Source organism: Ambystoma mexicanum, chromosome 4p (assembly GCF_040938575.1).
Source record: "Ambystoma mexicanum isolate Mex_15411 chromosome 4p, UKY_AmexF1_1, whole genome shotgun sequence".
In the NCBI taxonomy this organism is placed as follows: Eukaryota; Metazoa; Chordata; class Amphibia; order Caudata; family Ambystomatidae; genus Ambystoma; species Ambystoma mexicanum.
Window position 1 is genome coordinate 811,808,583 of NC_090927.1, and position 24,075 is coordinate 811,832,657.

The 24,075-nt window shown below is 46.2% G+C and overlaps 1 protein-coding gene across 4 annotated transcripts in view; it reads left to right on the forward strand.

Moving 5' to 3' along the window:
• Window positions 1-5,897: 5,897 nt before the first annotated feature.
• Window positions 5,898-24,075, forward strand: part of LOC138453478 (uncharacterized) — a 1,096,265-nt gene continuing 1,078,087 nt past the window's right edge. The window contains exon 1 of one of the 4 annotated variants that reach the window (XM_069606374.1): window positions 5,898-6,155. In XM_069606374.1, coding sequence (XP_069462475.1) covers window positions 6,137-6,155 — 19 coding nt within the window. In that variant the 5' untranslated portion in view covers window positions 5,898-6,136. The remainder of the gene's footprint in view (window positions 6,156-24,075) is intronic. The other 3 variants (XM_069606376.1, XM_069606373.1, XM_069606375.1) reach the window with 3 other exon arrangements.

Below are 24,075 nucleotides of genomic sequence, written 5' to 3' on the forward strand. Positions count from 1 at the left end.
CTAGGCTTGCCTCAGGAACTCGCTATCCAGCTGATTGAAATATCCACAATCAAGAAGGGAGATTCCGTGCAAATCCGGTGACCGGTCTAGCTGATCGAATCCTGTGCCTGATGTGCTGTTCTTTCTAGACCAGATCCAATCCATGACCAGAACTGATGGTCCAATCTAATAACTTATTCTGTGAGTATTAGTAGGAAGAACTGTGACCCATAGTATATTTGCATTGTCTTATCCCTATCTCAAAACCATTCTATCTTTCATTCAGAACCATAGTATTGCTAGAACTATCTCTGCGCTGACTCTTTTCTCATCTGAAGAAGTAGAGTATCCACAACAGGCGGGTTTACTCTGATCATGTGACTGTAAGATCCATCTGTGGCATTCGCTTTTTCGTAGTCATAATCTATTGCAATCAACCCATCTTTCAGTTTCAAAAGTGCATTTCTGTTTTCCATTCTCGCGCCTATTTTACAAAAATGACCTTTACTAAAACCTTTATAACTCCCTCAGTTTTTATGATAGAAACGAAATTTCAACTCCTACTTGTACCTAACATCCTTAGCTTTCAAACAAACATTGCATTGCAAAACAGTGCGATTCTCCCGTTATAGCAAATATCGCGTAAGCAAAAGTTTGCCGCGATTTTACATTCTGAGAAATTTTACACATGTGAAATAGCTTTAAATTGTTTCCAATTTGGACTTTGAGATTTCCATTGTTTTCTTTTGACCAAACCATTGCTTGTGATTGTGTGCAACTGTTCCAAGCAGCTTCCATAAGAATTTATAACAATTTAAGTATTTTTTACCACATTTGGTGTTTTTGCTCAGCCAATTCCAAAGCCAATTGCAAAGCCATTCTGACAGCTGAAAGGTCAATTCAGTTTTTCTCTTGTGTTTGAAGGGGGAAGGTGGGACGGATATTCTGTTTGATTTGTGCTATTCCTGAATACATGCTCTCTCCTCCCATCTCTCTACATTGTCTATTGTGCGGGTTGAGGGGTGTTGCAGGGGGAACCTCTAACCTTAGTGCCATCTGTTCTAAACCAACACAACGGTATTCTTTTCTGTGCTGCATTTGCATCTGTGCTCATTATTTGATTCCTAGTGTATTAAAGATATTATTCAGTGTTCTGTCACCCCATTGGTGATTGTTGTTTACCTATTAAAATATGTTGTGATTACATTTTAAATACATAAATAAATGTTTACCTTTGCAAACTAGCCTGATTCCTGGTTCAGTGTGACCGGGGGGTCTCAGGAGAAGAGTGTGATACGAGTGGTATATCATTCAGAATATTGAACTTATAGATAAAAATAAATAAGGGTTTCAATTGCGCACTGCATGCTGGGCGTGACTTGGGTGTGTGCCGGATTGAAATCACTTACAGCTGTGAGAAGAAACCAAAGCACAAGGAAGTATTGAGAGAACTGTATAAACTGATCAAAGAAGTCACAAGAGACTATTTAAACATCAGCTATTGCAAAAAGCAACACCCAGGAGAAAGGAGTCATTCTCCTGTCTTTAGTTGTTAAGATAGTGGGAGGGTCAGTTAGCGTTAGTTTGGACGGGTGGACAGATTTCATTAGTACATTCACTGACGACTAGCGATCACCTTAGCTAGCTTTGTTGAGTAGGGAACACCCCATAGCAGTAGGGAAAGATAGGCATTTTATTTTCTTTAATAAAAAGATGGCATTAAAAATGTTTTACAAGAGTCCTTGTGCTTCTGCTGACCCACCACAGAAGGGACAAAAGAAAGACCTTTTTGTAAAGTATTACTTATATCAGTCTACGAATGTATGATTCAGAGGTAAATTACCAAGTTTTTCTGATGGGATGTTTTCTCAATTCATTTTTCTTCTGGCCTCTTTGATCCTTTTGTCTCCTAAAAATGTGTGTGTTCCTGTACTATAAAGGAAGATGTGACAACATCGCTTATCAAAATCTGAGTCAGTCAACTGATGCAACTCTGGCCATTTGATTCACAGGTGACACAGAGGGTCCTGAAAACCTGATGGTTTCTGTGGTTGGCAGATACTCGAATGCTAAGGGTTTTGACACTGCGTGCTACCCTGATGCTCGTGTTAGACTGGGAGCCTGTGGGTTGTTCCATGTACCTAATCTGGGCCTCTACCTTGAAGCAGTTTGTGGAACTCAGCCCTCAGGGTCATCCCAGTGCCGTCACCTAGCCTCCAACATGGGACTTCACCAAAGACTGTTGTTGCCGTTTTTTACATTTTGGGAGAGTGGGACTTCAAAATATTCCCACATCCAAGAGCACAAGCTTCCCATAAGTTCTGTGCACGCTACTCTTGTGGGTGGGTTATAGGTGCTGTGATGTTTGCTGTTTTAGTGTGTGTTTTTGCAGCTGTCGGTGTGGCAGAATTGTTTTGTGATTCAGACCTGAGTGTGAGTTTGGGGCATCATTTAAGTTTGTGTGCATTGTAGTGGTGTAGTGTGTGATGAATCTCAGGAATTTGTCCCTTCTTTCCTAGGGGGAGCCACCACCTTTGAGGCTAGGGAGGTGAGCCCGCTGAGCAAAACCCTCCTTGGGGGTTTAGGAAAGCAGGACCTCACAGGGAGCGACTCCCCGTCAGGGGACAGGAAATCCCATTCCCATGGGGAAATCTTTAGAGTGAAAGTATTATCTGCCTACATGGGAGAAAGAAAGACTGACATCACATTTATGTATTGGACTCAGGGTAACACTGACATTACCGCTATGTGTTTTGCTCAAGGTAGTGCTGTACTTTCTACAGGCTTGACAGTCAGTGGTGAACAATCCACCCCTTTTCGATCTCGGAGCAAGAATAAAGGGCTAACAACCCTTGAATGGAGGAGGAGAAACTCTACGCTGAGGCAAACATCTGACGTGAGAACATTGGCGAGGGTGGGAGCTCTGCAGACTAGCAAAGCTAGCTGTAGCACGTAAGAAAGCGGATGCCCGAAGGAGACGCAGCCCGCCCAGCAAAGGAGCGCAGGGCCTGAGAGGCAGAGGCAGCACAAACTAGGAGAGCAGACCCTGAACAGAATCATCCTATCCTGAGTCCCCCTGAAGGGGCCTCACAGCAACTGGAGGACCAGACCAGCTGAAGCTTCCTTTTCACAGCATGGAATCAGTTGCTCTGAGTTTGCCGCACCTGGGACAAGAGGGAAGTCACTGGTGCTGGTTGCTGCGCTCCTCCAACATATCGAACATTGCTTGCACCTGCGGCCACCTTGACACTGCATTGTGTAGCAGCCAAAGCTTGTCACCTGGTAGGCTTGAATCGACTGCTCAACGGGACTCGAACCGAATCACTGGAGAGTCACAAACTGACTCTAACCCAGGGTTACAGATTTTTGTGGCACCTGCCATTTTGGGCAGAGAACCCTCCCACCTCAGAATCAGACTGAGAGTCTCCTGTTGGGCAAGCATAATGAAAAAATAAGGGAGAAAGTTAACTTTTTGTGCGCAAAGCATTTTAATTGTCTTGTAAGGAGGCATAGATTTGGGTAACTAACTGGTGCTTTTATGTGTACTTTAAGAATTAAAATGCCATGATATTGTTTCTTATCGCCTAAAACGTTGAACCTTAAGGTCTTGTTGAAAACAATGGTTAATCAAATGAACCACCAACTATAGCTTTCCAATTATATTTCTCTGCCATACCAAAGGGTGCTAAATTGTAAAATATTCGTGAGGCCCCAGTGGGATCCTGTCGTGCATAGTTTGCTGGGTGCTGGTGAGTAGGAGGGCATTGCCTTTGGGCTTCACGGGAGGGTTGGGAGCAGAGGTGACAGCATCGCCTCATCCCGCATAGGCAGGCAAAAGAGCCTCACCATTGAATTCAGAAAAGCTGCTCTAGTAGCACTCTGTATTAGTTGCTATATGCTTGGCAGATGGTGCCCACATGAGCACTGGGACATGGCACCACAGACTGATCATGTCTAGGACTGGCCCTGGCAACTGCAGCTGGGTCCATCCACGGTGCCCTCAACATGTATACAACCACATAGATAGAATCAAAACCCCAGACAAAGAGCAATGTCTAAGTGATTTGCCATCTCCATGCTGCTTAGCTCAGACTGCCCTCCCCACACCTCCTCCTCCTCATTCCAGTCCCTGGTGCCGGCATCACTATCGGGACCCTCCCTTAGAGAGGCATTGGTCCCATAGACACCTACCTCGAAATTCAGAATGAATGAAATAAGATCCAAAGGTAGCATGCTGCTGCTGTCCACCCGGTGGTCCCACCACTGGTCCTTGGGATTCAAGTAGATAACACAAAATCCCCCCACATTCATTTAGAGTTACCGAATGTAGGGTGTCACTATCTCGCCTTTAAACCCTCACACCACATGCAGATTCCTGCTGGCTGCCAGTCCATTCCTTCTGGTTGCAAGTCCACTCACACTATCAATGTCAGAACAGCCTCACAGTAATGTTGGCATGCCACTGTCATGGGCCATGATACATGTGAACTGGTAACCATACCAAAAAGACTGTGTTTATTCTCCAGCCCTAATGGTATGGCATGGTCTGCTGCCATTGCCAGCCGTGCCCCATCTAATTGCCCTTTCCATCTGAGTGAAGCGGCCGGTAAGATGTGTCTTTATTGAGTGCTAGCCACGCACTCTCCGGGTAAACTCCCTCGGTAAGAAAAATGCTTCAACACCCTGCCCCCCTACCACCACTGATCCCAAGAATGGTGGTTACTGCAACCACTCTCTGAAAACATATGTGAATAACTTGCAAGACACTTATTGCAATCCCAGCAGGTCCAGCCTTGTCCCTTCCTTTCTCATAGAATGAGGACTGCTGAGTTAGGTGACATTAGCACATGTTATTGACATTTGAAATTGCACAAAAAGGGCAACACTCCCAGCTACCACAAGTTGTAAACGATTGGTTATTTTCCTGTTGATCTTTGTATCAAAACGTTTCCCAGGGTGTTTAAGGTAGAATGTTTAGCATGTTTAATGCGCAACAATTATATTATTACTAAGTAAGACATTGATAGGACCATTGTGTATTTGTAGATTGGCCACCCATAAACTGATGGAGGTGAAGCTCGGACATCTTCCCTCTGCAAGGGCAAGGGCAACCTTGCAGATTTCAATGGGGTTGTGAACAGGTGCCTTTGCAACGCAGTGGGGGGGAAGCGCACCTTTGGGAAAGGCCTATGTGTGCTAGGTGTGGCCATCAAAATGTGCATACATTGGCATACAACCAGCATGAACGTGTGTCCTTACAGTGGTAATACTAGAATTTATTTCACACAACCAGAATGAAAATGTGATTTTACAGTGGTAGTGCTGGCATATATTGTGAGCAAGACAGTGTTTTAGATTGCGGTGATGGCATATATTATGCACACAGTAATTATGAAAGTTTATATTACAGTGGAAATTCTGGCATATAATGTGGTCACAGCCAGCGGTGTAGTGCTGGCATACATTGTGGTCAAATGGACCATGAAATGTTTTGCAAACATCTCATCTGTGTTAGTGACCTAGAATCTATGGAATGTTTCATTGTATTACCTTACTGTACCAATTCTAAATTGCATGGCTTTTTACCCACTTTTTCCTCAAACATTGTGCTGCAAGATTTGCAAATTCAGCCCATTTCGTTTTCTTTAAAAAAATCTCCAGCTGAGAACCCCTTTGCCCGAGAACTCTTCAAAGTTGTATCCAAATCCCCCACAATTCTCGGTTGCTCTCAATTATTAAATCATTCAGGGGACATATTAATACGGCTCAGCCCCACTCCCCACATGCTCACCCCCTCCCCCACCGCCCCACCCCTAAAAACTGCCTCTGTCACTTGCCAGTGTGTCTGTCAGAGAAGGGGATAGGGTTATTTCAAATGTGTGACACAAACAGAAATGGTTAATGTTGTACACCGCGTCCCCACCCTTCAGAGATAGATACTGCTCCGCCAACCAATGAACAAGCATATAGGATCCTCTCAGCCTGCAGCTATGGGCAACACATAACAGACACTCCAAGGCAATAGTGCCGCGCTGCCTTGATGTGAACAACGTCCAAGTGCCTTACGCACGTGGCTGAACCAGCGGGGATTACAGAAAGCCCTTCCCTTCATCGCTACTCGCTTACTTGGTACGTGACCTCGCCCACCCCTCTGAAGATGGACTGTTTCACGACAGGTAAGGGACATCTGTTTACTTTCGAATGGTGGCATTAACCGTCGTCTACGGGAGATGGGGGTGCGTGATAGGGGCACCCGCACATGTTGCTGCAGCGTGCTTGCGTCCAGCCTCTTCAGAGCCTCCAGTCACCCTCCTACTCGCTCACCTGCTACTCAATGGCAACAGTGTTCTGCCGGCTTCTCTCCCTGAGTCCTCGCCCGCCACTAAAACACCAGAGGTTGCGATGCCTTCGACGTTAAACGGTGGCGGTTTTGAAAGGCGATTTTTGGACACGATATTTCGCGTGTGTATTTTTTGCAGTGTACTCCTTTAATGTACATCCGATTTCACGTATATTCAGTTCTACTGAATGTGAGGGGCGGGGTGACGCTTCAGCTGTTGGGAGTGGGCTAACTTCAGAGACTGGGGGGGGGGGGTCAACATTACTTGCCTAGGGCATTTAACTTTCTACATTCTAATGAGGATGTTCGCAGCCTCGATGTTAGTAACATCGCACCTCCCCCGCATCTGAACCCATCCATTTAAGGACTGCTGTGAGAATGAGTATTGCCTCCTGCCCCCACCCAGAGCTCCCCCGACATGCAAGTGCTTTCCCCATCCAAATTTCAATTGCCTAACAATGGATACATGCTAGTGCAGGCGCTAACAATGAAATTATATACATTAGTAATTACTGGGTCTTTGTTTACCGTGCAGCCGGCGGACATCATTTTATAGCCTGTCCTGTTCTGTCACTGCTCTGTGGGTCAGCCAGGTCAAGTCAACATAGCCCAACATTTTTTAGGGGGTTCGGGGGAGGTTCTAAAGCACGATCTTCCCAATGGTTATTGCACCACTGATTTGTGTCGATCTTTTTCAATTTTGTTAACTTACCGTGCAGAAATTATTTCTCCCAGCGAGAACGTGTGCAACAGGCGCTTTTCGAATCCATTTTCATTGTGTATGTTACAGGGGACTTTTCACGTGTATGTATGCACGTTGACTTTTAAGCTACTCTGATCCTGATGTTGCCAAACATCTAAAAAATCAAATGCCCAATGTATTCATTTTTATTGATAGCTTGTGTTTTCTAGTTCGGGGATATCCGACTCTACCACTGCCAGGGTGAAAAGGCACCATTATATGCGCGCGACCTATTTGCTTAGGCAGCTGTTGGCATTAATTGAAACTGTCATTTTCAACCGCTCTTGCCCCATGCTGTTACCCGGGCTCCTTGTTTTGGCAAATAATCCCGCTGGTTTTACCCAGCGCATGGAGGGGCATGCCCGTGCTTGCAGCTAGGTTAAATTGAGCTACACGAAATGACCTTTGTAGGGTCGGACTCGCAGCACAAAATAAGAAGTGTTTGTCCTCGTTATTCAACTGGTGATTTTCCGTCCTTGCTTTTGGTCTTCCACCCTCCAGCGCTAAACCAGGTCAGCGATTCAAGCGACATGTGGGCAAACGGCGTTCACACCTTCGAATCCCGGCACGGCGAGTTACCGTTCAACAAGACGTTTGGTATAGCACTTAGAAGCTGTCAATACAACTATGTGTAGATGTGTCTTTTCTTTACAGCTTCTCTTTTGCCACTTTTTCTTGGGGTTTTCTTAATGTACTCGGTCACATTGAAAACCTTTGAGCTGTGCAGTAGAAGCCCTTCACGAGCTCCTTTTCATCATATATGACCGCAAATCGCCATAGAATAATATTAACTCAATGGATGAAGATAACCCCGCACACCAAGACCTCGGATGACTCCCACTAACCCTCCTAAAACTCTCGAATACTCTACATACTCATCCTCACACACTGAACCAATCACACACATACCTCCCCGGAAGATAACAAACAAAAAAAACTATTTCAAACAAGACACTGCACAACACCCAACAGGTAACTAAACCAGTCGCACATAAATCACCCTCATACACCAAACACCACATAACGTCTACCAAATAAAAACCAACCAGCGCACAGGGACCACTTTTTCCAAACTGAAGCTACCAACAGCACATCAAAGCCCTCTTGCTCCTTTCCCTCTCCATCCCACTAAGCCATCCCAACCCCCTTCCTTTTCATATTCACCAGAGTGCCTGGAGACCATGAAAATGGCAGCGGTGCAAATCACAAAAACATTACATATATAACGTCACTGAGCACGTTGGTCTCCTTAGCTGCCTGTGCACATAGCCTAGTATATAAATTGGAAATGTCCCTGTTCAACAATAAGCAATAGCAAACAGTGGCCAAAGGATGACAATTTTTCTTTTTAATTGCAGTGAAACGGTAGTGTGCCAATGCGTGTTTCTGCCCTCCCACTGGGTCCTCTTCAGGGCTACCGTAGTCATACAGATGTTTTAGATTTACAACGGTAAAACAAGATCAAACGTTACAACGCCCGTTTGCCTCATCAGGTGCGTTATATTGCCGTAAATCAGAAACAGGATTATACATTGACAAGTCCATAGATATGGACATTCCCATTGTCCATACCATCATATTATTATAATAGCAGAAAGCATACCAAAATCAGAATGATACATTACCAAACAAACTTTGTCTAAGGGTTCTGTTAGGTTTGCTAGTTATCTTTGTTGTCCAGTTCATATATAGTATTGTACCAGATGATGTGTATGCATTCTGGGAATCCCCAACCAGCAGGATTCTTTCAGAATGTGTGCACAGAATGTTTCGTTTGAAATAAAGGCAGTTCATCCTAGCTTCCAAGGCTTTGGGTGCGTCTGCTGCCTGCTGTGATTATACTTAAATAAATACTTGTTTAATCATTTCTCGGCGTCGTGCTTCACTTAACATTGGTGACGAGGACGAACCGCACGTTTGCCCAGCTGATCAGCATGGCTGCTTTCATAGCAGGACCACCGCCCAGGTGCCAGGACCAAACAGAGGTCCCCTCTACAGCCACCCCTCCGAGGCACCGCTCCTCCCTGCCCCGGGAGTGTGGAGCGGCGCGCGAGCCACCTGCGGCCCAGCTGCAGCGCTGCGGCTGCACACCCTCATCATCCCCACAGCAGACCAGGCAGCAGACGTGACAGCCCGCTATCAGGTCAGAGGGTGTGTGCCGCATTTGGGGGGAGGAGGTTCCACATCAGGGTAAGACTCCGCAGAGCCCAATATCAAACAGCTGCCTCCACGCGCACATTTTTGGACCCACCCACATCATCACATTACGTGGAGGCGGACTCAACGGCTGCAACGCAGCATTTGTTTACTTTCAGACGTTGTTGCCATCATTGCTTAGCAACGCTGTTACTGTGGCCAAAATCAGCGACTATGTGAATTTTATTTATGACTTCATTTTGAATGCTTAAATGAACGCTTCACCGCATTCCACACAAGGAACATTGAGCTTGCCAGAGACTCATTGTGATGTCACAAATGCTTATTGCTTAAACATATCCAGCCTTCAGCCCACAAAGTGCCCTATTGTCTTGACATTCCAAGAACATTATTACTCTGAACCACAAAGTACACATGCGAAGGGTGCTACCACAATCTCAAGAGTGCTGAATTTCTGACTCATACAATTCAGGAGTTGTTAAGGTTGACGACATGGCTGCAGCAATTCCTCCTCCGGCTCCATTTCTCTCTGAACCAGGCCGGCCTCCTGTGAGATGGGACAGATCGGTCAAGATGTTCGAAAATTATATTATAGCCATTGGGGGTGACAGATACAGCTCTGCCAGGAAAAGGGCACTCCTTCTACACAATTTAGGCCATGAAGGGCGCATAGTGTTCGATGGTCTCACGCATGGTATGGAGGCAGGTGGTGGAGATGCTGATGAATACATTATAGTCTTAAAAAAGATTGAAGATCATTTCGAACCCATGAAGAACGTGACGTTCGAGAGGCACAAGTTCTTTCAACAGGCACAGGACAGCGCAGAATCAGTGGAATCATATGTGGCATCCTTGAGGACACTGAGCCACACATGTGATTTCGGAAATCTTACTGATTCACCAACAGTCTCAGGGTGCAGGAAAAGTTACTTGCCAAGGATGTCTCTTTAGAGCAAGCAGTGGAATTGACACGCAGTATTGAGCAAACATTGCAATACATGAAGGTAATGAAGATTGACAGTCATCGCACAGTGTCGCGCAGGGTGTGTGTGCAGTAATGCCGAAAAGGAGAACAACAACCAGAAAGGAGTGGTGGAATCAGAAGTGTTCCAGGTGTGGCAAACCCAGACACTCAGCAAACTTTCCTACGTGCCCGGCAAGATTGGCCGAATATTACAGATGCAAGCGCAAAGGCCACTTCGTGAACATTGCAAAGATTTGTTTGTAAATTCTGTGGAACAGAGAGACACCGAATACCAAGTTGCCACACAGCCCTTGCATAGAATGTCAGAAGAACCGCCTGTTCAGGAGAAGAACGCAAGACATGTGTTTCAAATTAATGCAGTGTCTGGCCAGGCCAAAGGGCCGACTGATCATTTCCTGATTGATGGGTGTCATATCAAAATGAAGGTAGGTTAGTGTTCACCTTGGACCATAATATCGGAAGATACATTTAAAAATGTTCTGGGCAAAACCTAGTTTTTCAGTAATAGATCTTTCTGCAGCTTACCATCAGGTGACTCTATCGGACAGTTGTCAACATGTAACTGCATTTGTTACACCAGAAGGCGCCTTCAAGTACTTATGAATGCCCTTTGGATTGGCATCGGCTGCCTCAGTATTTCGGAGGGTCATGGAGGAAGTACTCAAGGGTCTTAAAAATGTCACTGTGTTTCAGGACGATATACTGATTTATGCAAGTTCCAAGAGTGAGCATGATTTAGTATTGAGAAATGTATTCCAAAGATTGAAAATGTCGGGGCTTACCGTGCAATGGGAGAAATGTCGCATTGCCCTCAGAGAAGTTGAGTACTTAGGACACAAAGGGCCTCATTACACGGTAGGCGGTAAGGGTTTACCGGTACTGTTACTTTACCGGTACCGGTAAATCCTTACCGCCTTACTACGAGGTCCCTTTGCGGGTTGGGGAATTTAACGTCTGCTTTTTGCAGGCGTTAAAAACCAACCCGCAAAGGGACCAGTGGAGCTAATTACGGTACCGCAATTTGCGGTACCGTAATTAGCGCCTTCCCCATTCCCATAGAGCCCTATGGGGCAAAAATGGGAATGGGGAAGGGCAATAGTGGAAGGGGGAATTACTGCCCCGCCAACCTTGGAATGGGGCGTAATTCCCCTTTCCACCAAGGCGGTGCCGGTATTTTACCGGCATGAACCATGGCGCTAATAGCGCCATGGTTCACCGCCTTCCATGTAATGAGGCCCAAAGTGTCTGGTCATAGGATATCACCTAAAACCAATTTAGTGAAGAACATTTGTGGAGTACCATCACCTACCGATAAAGATCAACTCAGATCCTTTATGGGTATGGCGGAGTTCTACCACAAATTTGTAGAAAAGTTTGCCACTATCTCGGCACCTTTGAGGAATTTGTTGAAAAAGGAAGTACGTTTCAAATGGTCTGCTGAGTGCCAGGAAGCATTTTCTGTGATAAAAGAAGGCATTTCAGAGGCCCCATCACTGGGTGGTTTTGTATGTGGTAGGAAGACAGTTCTCACTGTAGATGCTAGCTTAATAGGTTTAGGAGCCTCACTGCACCAAGAGGACTCAGGGAAAGAATCACATGTGATTGCTTTCGCTTCTAGACCCCTAAGAAGAGCTGAGCTAATTATTCAGTAATAGAAAGGGAAGCATTGGCTGTATACTGGCCCTTTTCACACTTCAATTGTTTTCTTTGGGGGCAAGAGTTTCTGATAAAAATCAGATCATAAACCGCTCGTACAACTTCTGAGTAGTTGTAACTGGGCGAAAGGCTCTCCCAGGATCGCTAGATGGATGGTGGGATTGCAAGGTTATCATTTCAAAATCATCCACATTCCAGGCAAAGAAAATGTTGTTGCTGATTGCTTGTCTAGGCTCCCAATAGAACATACTAAAGACATATCAGGAATAGTCAATGAAGAAGACATGACTATTTCAGATATGACAGCGTGTGCAGTGGGAAAAGAGGAATGGCTCAAGGCAGATGCATGTGATACCTCGCTTACCAGGGTGAAAGAGTGAACAATAAATGGTTGGCCCAGCAGGGATGCTTTAGACAGAAACTTTGATCGACTATATGAGGTCAAACAAGAGTTAAGTTTGTCTGAAGATGGAATGAAACTGAGAAGGGGGTCCAAGATAATTCCTCCTTCAAGCATTAGAGCCCGCTTAGTGGACCTAGCCCATCAAGGACATCTTGGGATGAACGGTACTAAAAGATTGTTGAGACACTCTTATTGGTGGCCAAGCGTGGACAGTATGGTGGAGAAGAGGGTGCGTGGTTGCAATGAGTGTGAAAGAGCAGACAAGGAAAAATTGACACAGAGGTACCCCTCAGCTCTGTTCAAGTTCCATGTAAACCCTGGAAAAAACTAGCTGTTGACCTAATTGCCCTATGCAAGGTTTGGGTGATGGATTCAGAGTCATGGTTGTGTTCGTAGATTACTACATCAAGTGGTTAGAATGGAAAGCCCTAAGGGAGGCCACCACCAATGAATTAAGCACATTCTTTGACGAAGTCTTCTATAGAGAAGGTTTTCCCACAGAAATTATTGCAGATAATGGGGTGCAGTTCTGCTACCAAAAGATGAAAGAATTCTTGGTACGCTATGGCATCAAACACTTAAGAACAGCTTTGTACCATCCCAGGGCGAATGGGTTGGTGGAAAGAGCCAATAGATTTATGAAGGGTGGTTTTCAATTGGCACTCAATTCAGTCTTGAATGGTCCGAACTCCTAAAAGAAATGGTGTGGAATTATCACATCAATCCACATTCCATAACTAAAGTGTCACCGTTTGTGTCATAAAAAGGTCGGCAACCAGCTACCAGATTGTGTCCCGGATGGCTAGGGGCATCTGGTTGCGTAGTAAACAGGCAGAAAGTAATGAATTTAATTCATGATTCTCAGAATGAATACAGACAAATATTCAATACCAATTATAAGGTTAAAGACGTGATCTTGTCTGTAGGGGATTCAAAAGACGTGATCTTGTCTGTAGGGGATTCAGTGTTGATTAAAAATCCACGATTTGGTTTAAAATGCACAGAAAGTACGTTTATAGGCCCAAGGAAAGTGAAAGCTATACGAGGCAGTGTGGTCATACTTGAAGGGGGTGAATGCTGGTCAAAGTCTAGACTGGTTAAAAGCACATCCAATTTTAGCGGCGAAAGTGTGATGAGAGACAATCTGAATTGTGAAGACCAAGGAGAGGAGGAGGAAAGAATATCACATCCACAATTGGACAAAGGTGTGTCGAGAAGCAATATAAAAGGGCAAAGAAATTACCAGATCGCTTCAAGGATTATTATCTTGAATAGTCATAGTAAAATGTTTGTTCATATGTAAGGAGGGAGGTGTGTTAGGTTTGCTAGTTATCTTTGTTGTCCAGTTCATACATAGTAATGTTCCAGATGATGGGTATGCATTCTGAGAATCCCCAACCAGCAGGATTCTTTCATAATGCGTCCACAGAATGTTTCGTTTGAAATAAAGGCAGTTCATCCTAGCTTCCAGGGCTTTGGGTGCGTCTGCTGCCTGCTGTGATTATACTTAAAATAAATACTTGTTTAATCATTTCTCGGCGTTGTGCTTCACTTAACAGGTTCCACCAGCACGTAGCAGTATCATCAATTGCCATGTGTTATAAGAAAGAAAAGAAATAAAGGAAGACCTAACATCTACTTTTAGTTAGATTCATAAATTCCCCTATGACATAGACAGGCCATTATCCAAAACGCTTACCCTAATGCTTCAGCATTTATATAGTCTGTATCTCCTACAAAAACGACCAACATTGATATATGAAAACTACAACCAACCCGAAACATGTGTATGTCTTAAGACTAAAGCTGCCTTGTGGCTCAACAGTACAACACCTATCAACGTGCCCAAAACAGATCTTGGCACTACACAATACAGCATGTAATTACCGTTACTTGGACCTTGCAAGACTCACGCTCTACCTACAGCATTAGCGTTTCACTCTACAAACACAAATAATAAAAAATGGAACATACCATTTTACAAACTGACTTGCTACTAGAGTGCCCCATCACCGAAGTATAGCACCAACTGAATGAAGGATGTTTACGTGGTTTAAAACCACTAGTTGAATTGCGTCCTTCTCTGGGATGCACATTCATACGATATTGCTTCCACGCCTACAGGAAAAACTCATCTGTTAAGTAAGCCCTTTAAAGAAATTGTGCTTGTATCAGAAACTAAACACTCATGAACCCAACATTTACCCCCACTCCTGTGCGGTCACGTTCACAAAGGTCCAGTGGCCACGGCTGCAGTGATCCGCAATTCGAAAAGTGAAAACGAGCAGCGCACCCGTCTCATAGGAACCTAATATACGTGTATTGTTGCCCTGACAACCATGATGCTAACGTCATGACTTCCTTACATTGCATAATCCTGAACCAATTATCTTGCAGTGCCACTCCTACTCTGGCCCTGATGGCTGCCCACATTGGCATGGCAACCCGAAAGGGAAAGAATAATGTGTGGTACCACTTAACAAAATCTAATCCATAACCAGACTCGTAATCTCACCTCCCATCATAACGGACTTGATTCTCACACAAAAGGGGACCTTCCTGTACCAGACTCGGAACTGGGCCCCTGCATCGTTGCCCTAACAACCATGACTCAAACGTCATGACTTCCTTACGTTGCAGACTCGTAAGCCAATTACATTACAGTCCCACTCCTACTCTGGCCCCGACACAGGGATTCAATGGATGTCATAACAAGCAGATAGGATAATGGGAGTTTGGTAAAAATAGAAGTAACATGGACCAATTTGTCCCTTGCGACCACACTACACTGTTTTGAGAAAATAGAAAAGAATTCTGTTTGTTAAAGACCTCTGTACTCCCTGAGCGCAATGTTCGTGAAATGGTTGAACATTGCTTTAAATTCTATTTTGTATATTTGCACAACGGTATGTGGCAGTTTAACTAACCCTTTATTGCACAGTTGCATGGAATGCACTTTAAAATATGATATGTGATATATGGTTTTTATAAAAAAGATTTTTACATAAATGGTTCTTAATATAAAACAGTTTTTTTATATTTTGAAATAAAAAGATATGTCATGATGAGTAAAAAAACGGTCTCAATATGTTTGTATCAAAAGAGTTGTAAATTGTAACTGAGTAAGCGGATTGACTGCTTGATAGGGCATTTATAGAGTATGAATTATAGTAGCAGGAGGAGGGGGAAGTCTGTTTTTATGTGAATATTGACAGTTCATATGTAGTAAAAACTCTGGGTACGTACACTATCATTTTTGCATGTCCAGGTACCCACACCATTGAGCTGGCACTAGAAGAGTAGTGGAGCATGCATTTCCTCCCCAGGGGGCTCACCTCCCCATCCTTGCTGCCTTTGAGAAAGTGATAATTGAGGCAGGCAAAGTGTGGGTGTGCACAGGCTCTAGAGTGCACCGACCCTGCACTATCTCTAGATGCACCCCCCCCTGCACTCTCAGTGCAGCATGATTTCCCGCACTTACTGGCTTCTCACAGTGAGGCCACAGAGACGGGTGAACAAGGAACTGGAAGACGGGCAGGGACAGACTGGGACACTGCCCCCTTCCCTAAAAGTAGCTGGAGGGCAGAAAGTTCAGTGCAAGCCATTTGGAGGAGGCATGCCCCTTTTCTGTTGCAGTTGGTTGGAGGGTTTACTCCAGGAGGCGTGGTTGGTTCAGCCCAAGTAACATGGCTTCAGGGGGATTTTGCTACCATATTTCTTCAGCATTGCATTCTGTGTTGTATTCTTCTTCATGGCTTCTGATGGACTGCACTACTTTACCTGTGGTAGGCTACACGGTATGCAGTTTTTTGTTAAAGCTGTTAAGATAGTTCAGCAGGTTAAACACATGCTGCTGAAATTTGTGTGTGATCTACAAGTTGCACATTTGATCCTGACAAAGCCAATTCAGCTTTTCAGCCCTCCGAGGTTGTTTAATGAGTACCAACTTAGGTTGGGTAATACTTTTGTATGGCAATGTTCTATGTACAGTGCTTTGGTGAAAGCACTATGTAAGTAACAGTTAATATTAGTAATAACCAGCCAAGATTTATCATTCTGTCAGTAGTTTGAGAGGAATGGAGTGGATAATTCCATTCCAAGGATTTGGAATCAATGTAATGCAGCCAAATTGTCAGTGATTGCTCCCATCTACCTTGACAAACATACACAAAAGGAGGTGGCCCACATCGGAATAATTAATAGCAGGGCCTCAAGGGTGGGATCAACGTCATACACAAACAGAAGAGAGTGAAAGTCCCTGTTAATGGATATGCCTTATTTATTGACTAGTTCTTGTAGTTTGCTGTGCAGAAAACTCCAGGAAATGTAGAACAAGTGTAGACAATGGCCCTCATTACGACCCTGGCGGAAAGCAACTGACCTGACCGCCATAGCGTAAATAGCGTTTCCGCCATGGCACGACAGAGTAAAGTGCGGCTAATTCTGACCCATCGGGCACGAGCAGTACGCCTTGGCGGAAGTGCAAAGTCCGCGATGGCGGAAATGTCCCCAAAACGCCCCTCACCGGCGTTGTACGGCGACCTAGGTGCAATTCCGCCACCGGACATAGCGGTCACCGTAAAGAGCGGCAATCGGAAAATACGGTGACCGTAAATATACGGAAACGGAAGCAAAAACATGGTCCCGGAACGGGAAACAGCACGCCGTACACCTATAAAATCAGAACATTCACACAACCATTAAAAACACTACCCTGAGAGACATCCCAACCCGTCATCCACCCTAGAGAAACCAAAACAATGGGAAAAGTAGCGAAAAAAGCGTGCGACCGCAGGCGGCAGGTCCACTTCTCACGTGAGGAACTCACGGTGCTCACAGAGACCCTCCAGGAGAATGCAGCCGTCGTCTTCTCGACGCAAATGACCAGGACGGCACTTGCGAACAAGAAGGCCATATGGGCCCTGGTGGCACAGCGGGTAAGTGCGGTGGGGACCGCACCCCGCAACCCACAGCAATGCAGAAAGCGATGGGACGACTTGCGGATACGCGTACGGAGCATACTATCCGCCAACCGTAACATTGCCACAGCTACCGGGGGAGGATCGGAATCACCCATCAAGCTGACCCCCTGGGAAGAAATCTGTGCCTCCACCATTGGAATGGAGACCATAGAGGGAGTCGGAGGGATGGAGAAAGGAGTGCAGACATCCGAAGAATCAGGTAGGTGGCCCAAATAAAACTATGCTAAAACCACAATGTTCAATCATGTGAAGTACCATGTGTCCACATAGTGCAACAGAAACACATGTCCAGGAGAACGTCCACTTACATTGGCCTGATAGCGGACATTAAAAGTCAAATTAAATAAATAAATAATTAAAATTCCTAAAAACACCCTCTACACGTGCAGCAGGCACCCCCTAACTGCAGGCTGCAATACAACTGCACCCTCAATCCACACAAAAATGAAACCACCTCCAAGGCCCTGACCCAAATCACCCTCAGGTACCACCCCAATGCATGTGATACATTGCCATTCCAATTTCCACAGACCCATTAATAACGCTCGCCCTCCTTTACTCCACCACAGGGTCCGATTCAAACGTCGAGCTCCAGGACACCCCTACCAGCACACCTGCAAAGAGGGCCAAGACCAACGGCCAAAGACCCTCCACCTCAGCTGCACGCATCAAGACACGGCAGCAGCACAAATCAAGTGGCAGCACACAGGAGGGGACTTCAACAGGCACCCCAGCAGCCAGCATGGCCACAACACCACCACCACCACAGGCCCCCCCAATGGATGCCACAGAAGGCACTGCTTCTGGTGGCAGCAGCACCATAGGTGACACTGCATTAATGGCAGCATGCTCCGACACTGAAAACGGTGATGTCGATGTACGATCCATCCATGACCTGTCTCAATCCCCCTGTTTGTTTCATCCCGTACAACATGAGGATACCACGCAGGGGCACTCACAAGACGACGACTGGCCATCCCCCACAAGCCCTGTGTCAAGGCAACATGAGGTGATCAGCCCCTCTGTGACACCACCGCAAATGGCCATGGCCCAGCAGAGGCAACAGTCCCTCGACCAGGTGATCGTGCAACAGCAGCAACTGGCCACGCTCCTCAAGGACCATGCTGATGAATGTGGGGGTACCAAGGCAGCCATAGAAACATGTACAGAGACACTAAGGGCAGAAATGGAGAGAAGCACCGAGAGCCTGAGAGTACAAATGGAGAGAAGCACCGAGAGCCTGAGAGTACAAATGGAGAGAAGCACCGAGAGCCTGAGGGGGGAACTGCATGCGACGTCCAAAGACGTATGTGCTGAACTTGCCGCTGTGCGCCGTGTCCTCACTGAGCTCTCACAAACCCTTAGGGACATGCATGGACGTGAGCAGGCAGAGACATCATCCGTTGCAAGTTCCGTCCAGGGCAGCCCCCAACGTAGATCTGGGAGGAACCTGCGCTCCACAGGCAGGGGTGCCCCTGATACCCGGAGAGGGGGCTTGCAATAGCGTCTGCCCACTGACCATGAGCATCCTTGGACACTGGTGTTCGGGGGGGAGGTAGGAGGGTGGAGGGGGTGTGTTGGGCTTACTTGGGTGGCGGGTCGATGGGGTGTGTAACACAATTTCACATTTGCTATAAACATTTCACAATCATCCAATGAGATGTGTGGACATTGATCTTTGTGTACGAGGCCATCATAGGCGTACAGTTCATATTGTGCATGTTCCAGACACACACAGTGCCACAACTCCCGTGTCCATGTATCAACCACCAGGCGTGAGTGCTAGAAGCATGAATCTATGATAATCTGACGAATTTCACGGCCCTCCTGTGCCTCGCGGACTCCTTGAGGTTCTGCCACATCCCCACCCACATCATGACCATATTCTGGTGCTTGCAGTTCTGCGTCAGGGGGCATGGGGACATTTCTACGTATGCACATGTTGTGTAGCATGACACATGCCATGACCATCTTAGCAACCTTCTCATGGCGGTACAGGAGTGCCCCGCCAGACCTGCTGAGGCAGCGGAAACGACCCTTCAGTAGGCCGAATGCCTATTCTATGACTACACGGGTACGTGAGTGGGCATGGTTGTAGTCCTCCTCATGCTGGTCCTGTGGGTTCCGGAGTGGTGTAAGGAGCCATCTCTTCAGTGGATACCCGGCATCACCTGTATGTGGACAATAAAGGATGTTTGAGGAATGACATTGCTATGTAAGCACCCCCCCCCCCCTTCCTGGCAGGTCATTGCCGCATCACATACCCCACATTATCATGCATGAAATGAGACTCACCGAGTAGCCAGGATCTGTTCCCTGCATGTCGCTCCATGTAGCGTGGTATTGTAGAGTTCCGTAAGACCATGGAATCATGGGTTGATCCAGGAAATCGGGCACAACAATGTGTAATGATCCTGTTTGAGTCACACACCATTTGTACATTAAGAGAATGATATTGTTTTCGGTTGCGGTACTGGGCCTCCATGGCATGTGGGACAACCAATTCCACATGGGTGCAGTCGATGGCACCAATGCAACCCGGTATGCCGGCAAGTGCATGGAATCCCACTTTTGTGTTTGTAATTTCCTGCTCCGAGCGTGGTAGAGAGATGTAGTCGTCTGCGTGCTTCAGGAGGGCATCGAGCACTTGCAATAGTGTCCGTGACAACAGTGGCTGTGAAATGCCATGCAACTGTCCGACTGTGTGCTGGTAGGTGCCTGTGGCCAGGAAGTGGAGTACAGACACCACCTTCAGTAGGGGTGGGATGGCGGTTGGGCTATCTATCATGCTGACAAGGTCAGCGTGTGTCATGTCCACAATGGCGGTTATGGTGTCCCGGTCCAAACGGTAGAGGGTGTGGATCTGCTCATCAGTGAGGTTGAACGGATGTGCTCGGAGGCGTGGGATTGCGGGCTGCCTGCGTGGTGGTAGTGGCTGTGCTGGTGGGCCTTGCTGGCCCTGCCTTGCCCTCCTCCTCCTCCTGCGTCTCCTCTGTGCGGCCGGTTGTTGTAGTAGTTGGTGTTCGTCTTCTTCTTGAAGTTGGAGTACTTGCAGTGCTATCAGGTCCCCCAGGGCCAACATCGCAAGTCCTGCCGGTAGCATTTTGGAGTGGGTGTGGTTGTGGGAGGGGGTTGGGTGTGCAATTTATGTGTTTCCAAGCTGTATAGCCTCCACCTGTGGTGATTCATTCCACCTGTGCAAGCTGCAATCCCCTTTGGGCGAGCACGTCCCGCACACAACGCTGCAAATCGACGCATGGCATCTTGCTATTACAATCATGTATTTCATCCCGATGGCAGTGAGATTTTGCTTCATATGTTAATTCTGCTATGCTCCCATTGTTTCACATACTATCTTTGCAGTCGGGAACATACTTGTGAAGGGTCCGTGGAATGTAGTACTCGATTAACGGTGGGCCCTCATGCAGCGCTGTACCGCGGTTCACCGACGGGCGGGGCGTCCCATTTGTGAGTGTAGCCAGTTGCCATTTTCACACACTGCCGCACTAAATGGATGGATTTGTGATTTCAAGCGGTCACAGATGCCTTTTCGACGTGATGTTGCAAATGAGGATTTCGAAGGACAGCGCTTTCGGTTTCCAGCTAGCGGCGAGGAGACGCCCACAGGTCTGACTGCAGATAGAAAGTTCTATTGTTTAATGTCCTTGGGACAGGGGCCATGCCGAGAATGCAATGATTGATATGAATAGTATGGGATGCGCAATAGCGTAGTGGAGGATAAGGCAGGACGTTCCCAAATACATGTTACTTCACAACACTAGAATTCCGGCCTGGAGCACAGTGGATTTTGCAGACTGCATTAAGCACAGATTCAATGGAAATTTCTAATGTTATGTGAGTAAATAATCAGGCGTTTTTATACCGGGATGAGGGAATGATGTATGGATGCATGGACAGATGATTTAATAGAGAGTCTGCCATGTACATGGCTTTTTGGAATCTATCAACTTCCTCTGCGCTATGTGATGCAGGGCTGCCATAGTGGGACCATCGTCTATCTGCCCTTGTTGAACCCTCCCTGTCTCGACGCGCCTTCAAACACTTGTGTCTATGCACGTTACTAATCCCATCTAATGGATTCTGTTTTAACAGACGCATGCACACAAACACTCGTTTGTAATAGTGTTTTCACCTCGATTTATATGGTTATGATTCGCAAGTGATTATTGTGTGCGAATAATCCTTTTGAGTGGGCTAGCATGCATATGGCTGTGGATTTAGTGTGATCTTTGAAGTGAGTAATTCAAATGGAGTTCAGATGCCCATACTATTCTTTTTCGTTTCATTTGGGTGACAGGTATCTCCTCCCCTTTTGCCGCTGCCATCTGTATGCCACTCCTGCAGATGGCTTTTACTCCCGACACCTGCTGCTTCGTGTTAATCAGTGGAGCACCATTACGATCTTATGGGACGATCGCCAATGGCCCACATGCCCTTACGCAGTACTAGTGGCTAGGAGCAACATTTCGAGCTTTCAGCTGGACTAGTGCCTACCTAATGGGACGGCCCTGCGGTTCTAGGCGCTTCCATGTTGCCTTTTTGAACGTGGATGTAGCCCCTGTGTACCATGGAGGAACAGGGCGTCACACAAGAAGAAGCTGGCCATTTATTGCGGATGCAGCCCACAATTATGAGATATGATTTGGAGTTCATGACCTAATAGCTGTATGGCCCGGGTGATTTTGTTGTGCATTAAATTTTGATTATGATATTGACCTTGTAGCGTTATTCTTTGCAAGTAATGTAGCATATTCCTATTTGTGGAGCGATGTATTGTGAGGAGATCTGCTTTGGGTTCGGTCTTCTGAGCATAGTTGCGTGGTACTGTACTGGGCGCGTTTGCCTACGAAGGCCAGTTTGTTTGTTTGTTTGTTTATTTATTTATATAGCGCTCTTGACCCGGGGGTATATATGCGCTTTGAACATCAGGTTACAGGTAAAAGACAATAGTACAGTATTGATAGGGCATAGATAATAGTATTCAAACAATATACATAAAATTGGACATTCGGAGTGCCAGTAAGGTCAGGGATAGGGGCTGCCATTATGACTGTTTTAATGATGTCACGCTCATATGAGGGGGATTGGCTTTTGTGTAACAGATGCCGGTCAGCCAGGTGGATTGGTGGAATGATGTGATTTTCAGAATATGGCTGGTCACAGGTGCCTGTGTTTGCGTGCGTTTCTTGGAGGGAGACTGAGGTCATGTCCATTGGAATGGCTTCTGTATTCGTGCCATCTGTGCCCTGCTGCTCCCATTGGCCCCTCTTGAGATGTGCCTGGCTGCTCAGTCACTCTGCCAACTTGTGTGGTACATGCTTATGCTGCTGGTTGGTTTGTTTACTGGCAGGAGTACAGGGCTGGTGCAGTCTCACTCAGGATACTGCTTTGTATGTTGCCTTGCACTGGTGTCAAGCGATGGGGGGCCTGTTTTTGTTTGTCTCAGTTTTCAGTTCATGTTGCTGTACTTGGAGCTTCACATGCCTGTGCTGCATCAGTACGGCAATGGTGCCATGGCTAATATGGATGGCCACTCACAAGGCACTTGGAGCCCCTACATTAATTTGTTCGTTGGCATGCATGGGTGACTTGTACATTTCACTGGTTGCATTGTTTGACTTCATTGCACCTACGAGGAGTTGTGCAATGTGGCCAGGGAGTGGTGTACAGGCACTCAGTAAGGCCTTTTACGGTTGGTTTGCGATGCCGTACTTATCACCATGGCGGAATGGTACTTTCCGCCATGCTTGATGGCGTTAGGTACATGTCCGCTAGGGTCAGAATTCCCGTACCGTTGCGCCATGGTGGTAATTACGGTTTCGCAGTGCGCGCGTGCGCGTACTTGGTGCAGTTAGCGTTGGCGTTCACTACGGTGTCGCTAATGGCATCGTACTTTACGGTGACGGGTCATAATCGCAACGGCCGGTATTCGATGGCGGTATTGCATTTCCGCCATCGTTTTTCGATTTCCGCCAGGGTCGTAATGAGGGCCAATGTATTTACACAATGTTCTCAATAAAATGAGGTACAAAAGTGAATTCAAAATGTGCACTTTGGGTCAATATGTTCATGAGCTAGAATCCATCCAGAGTGAGTCATTTTGGAATAATTGCCTAAATACTAATAATAAAGGAGCACAGACGGCACTTTATAGAGCATGGCCAGTTGCTGCTAAACGGCTAAATGCCTTTCTGAAACTGAAATGGATGTATGTGAAACGTGTAATGGAATTTTGAATCCATTTTTATTTTAACCAACTTTATTCAAACTCGGTCATATTCAGATACTGTATTGGCCAAAGATTTAAATAATTTTAACACGTGTCAGTTGTTAAGGCCACATATTAACATTCGGTTTTACAATTATTGGTTGCACGCTTTGAACATTAACTTGACTTTAACTGCAACCGTTCAACCACCTGTCCCGTGTCCCCATCCCCCCTCCCGATTCCCCAGTGGCATGGACCAGTCCTTCTGCTGTCCGATGAGATTGTTGTGTTCTGATTAGTTAACGTCTGCATTGGATCAAGGCTCCTGTACTTAGTTTGTCAGTGGTCAATTTTGAATAGCTCTCAACAAGTTCGGCCTAAAAAAGTGAGTTTCTCTGTCTCTGACATGGTCGAATAAGGGGTCCCAGGTTGCCTAGAATTTCAGGTACTTGCCGTCTTTCAGGGCCTCTACCCTCTCTATGGCCATTACGTTCCAAGTTTTCACCCACCAACATGCTGTTATTGGGCCTTCTGGATTTTTCCACGCTTGTGCCAGAGTCATCTTTGTTGCCATTAACAGGTGGGTGATAAGTGTTGCATTG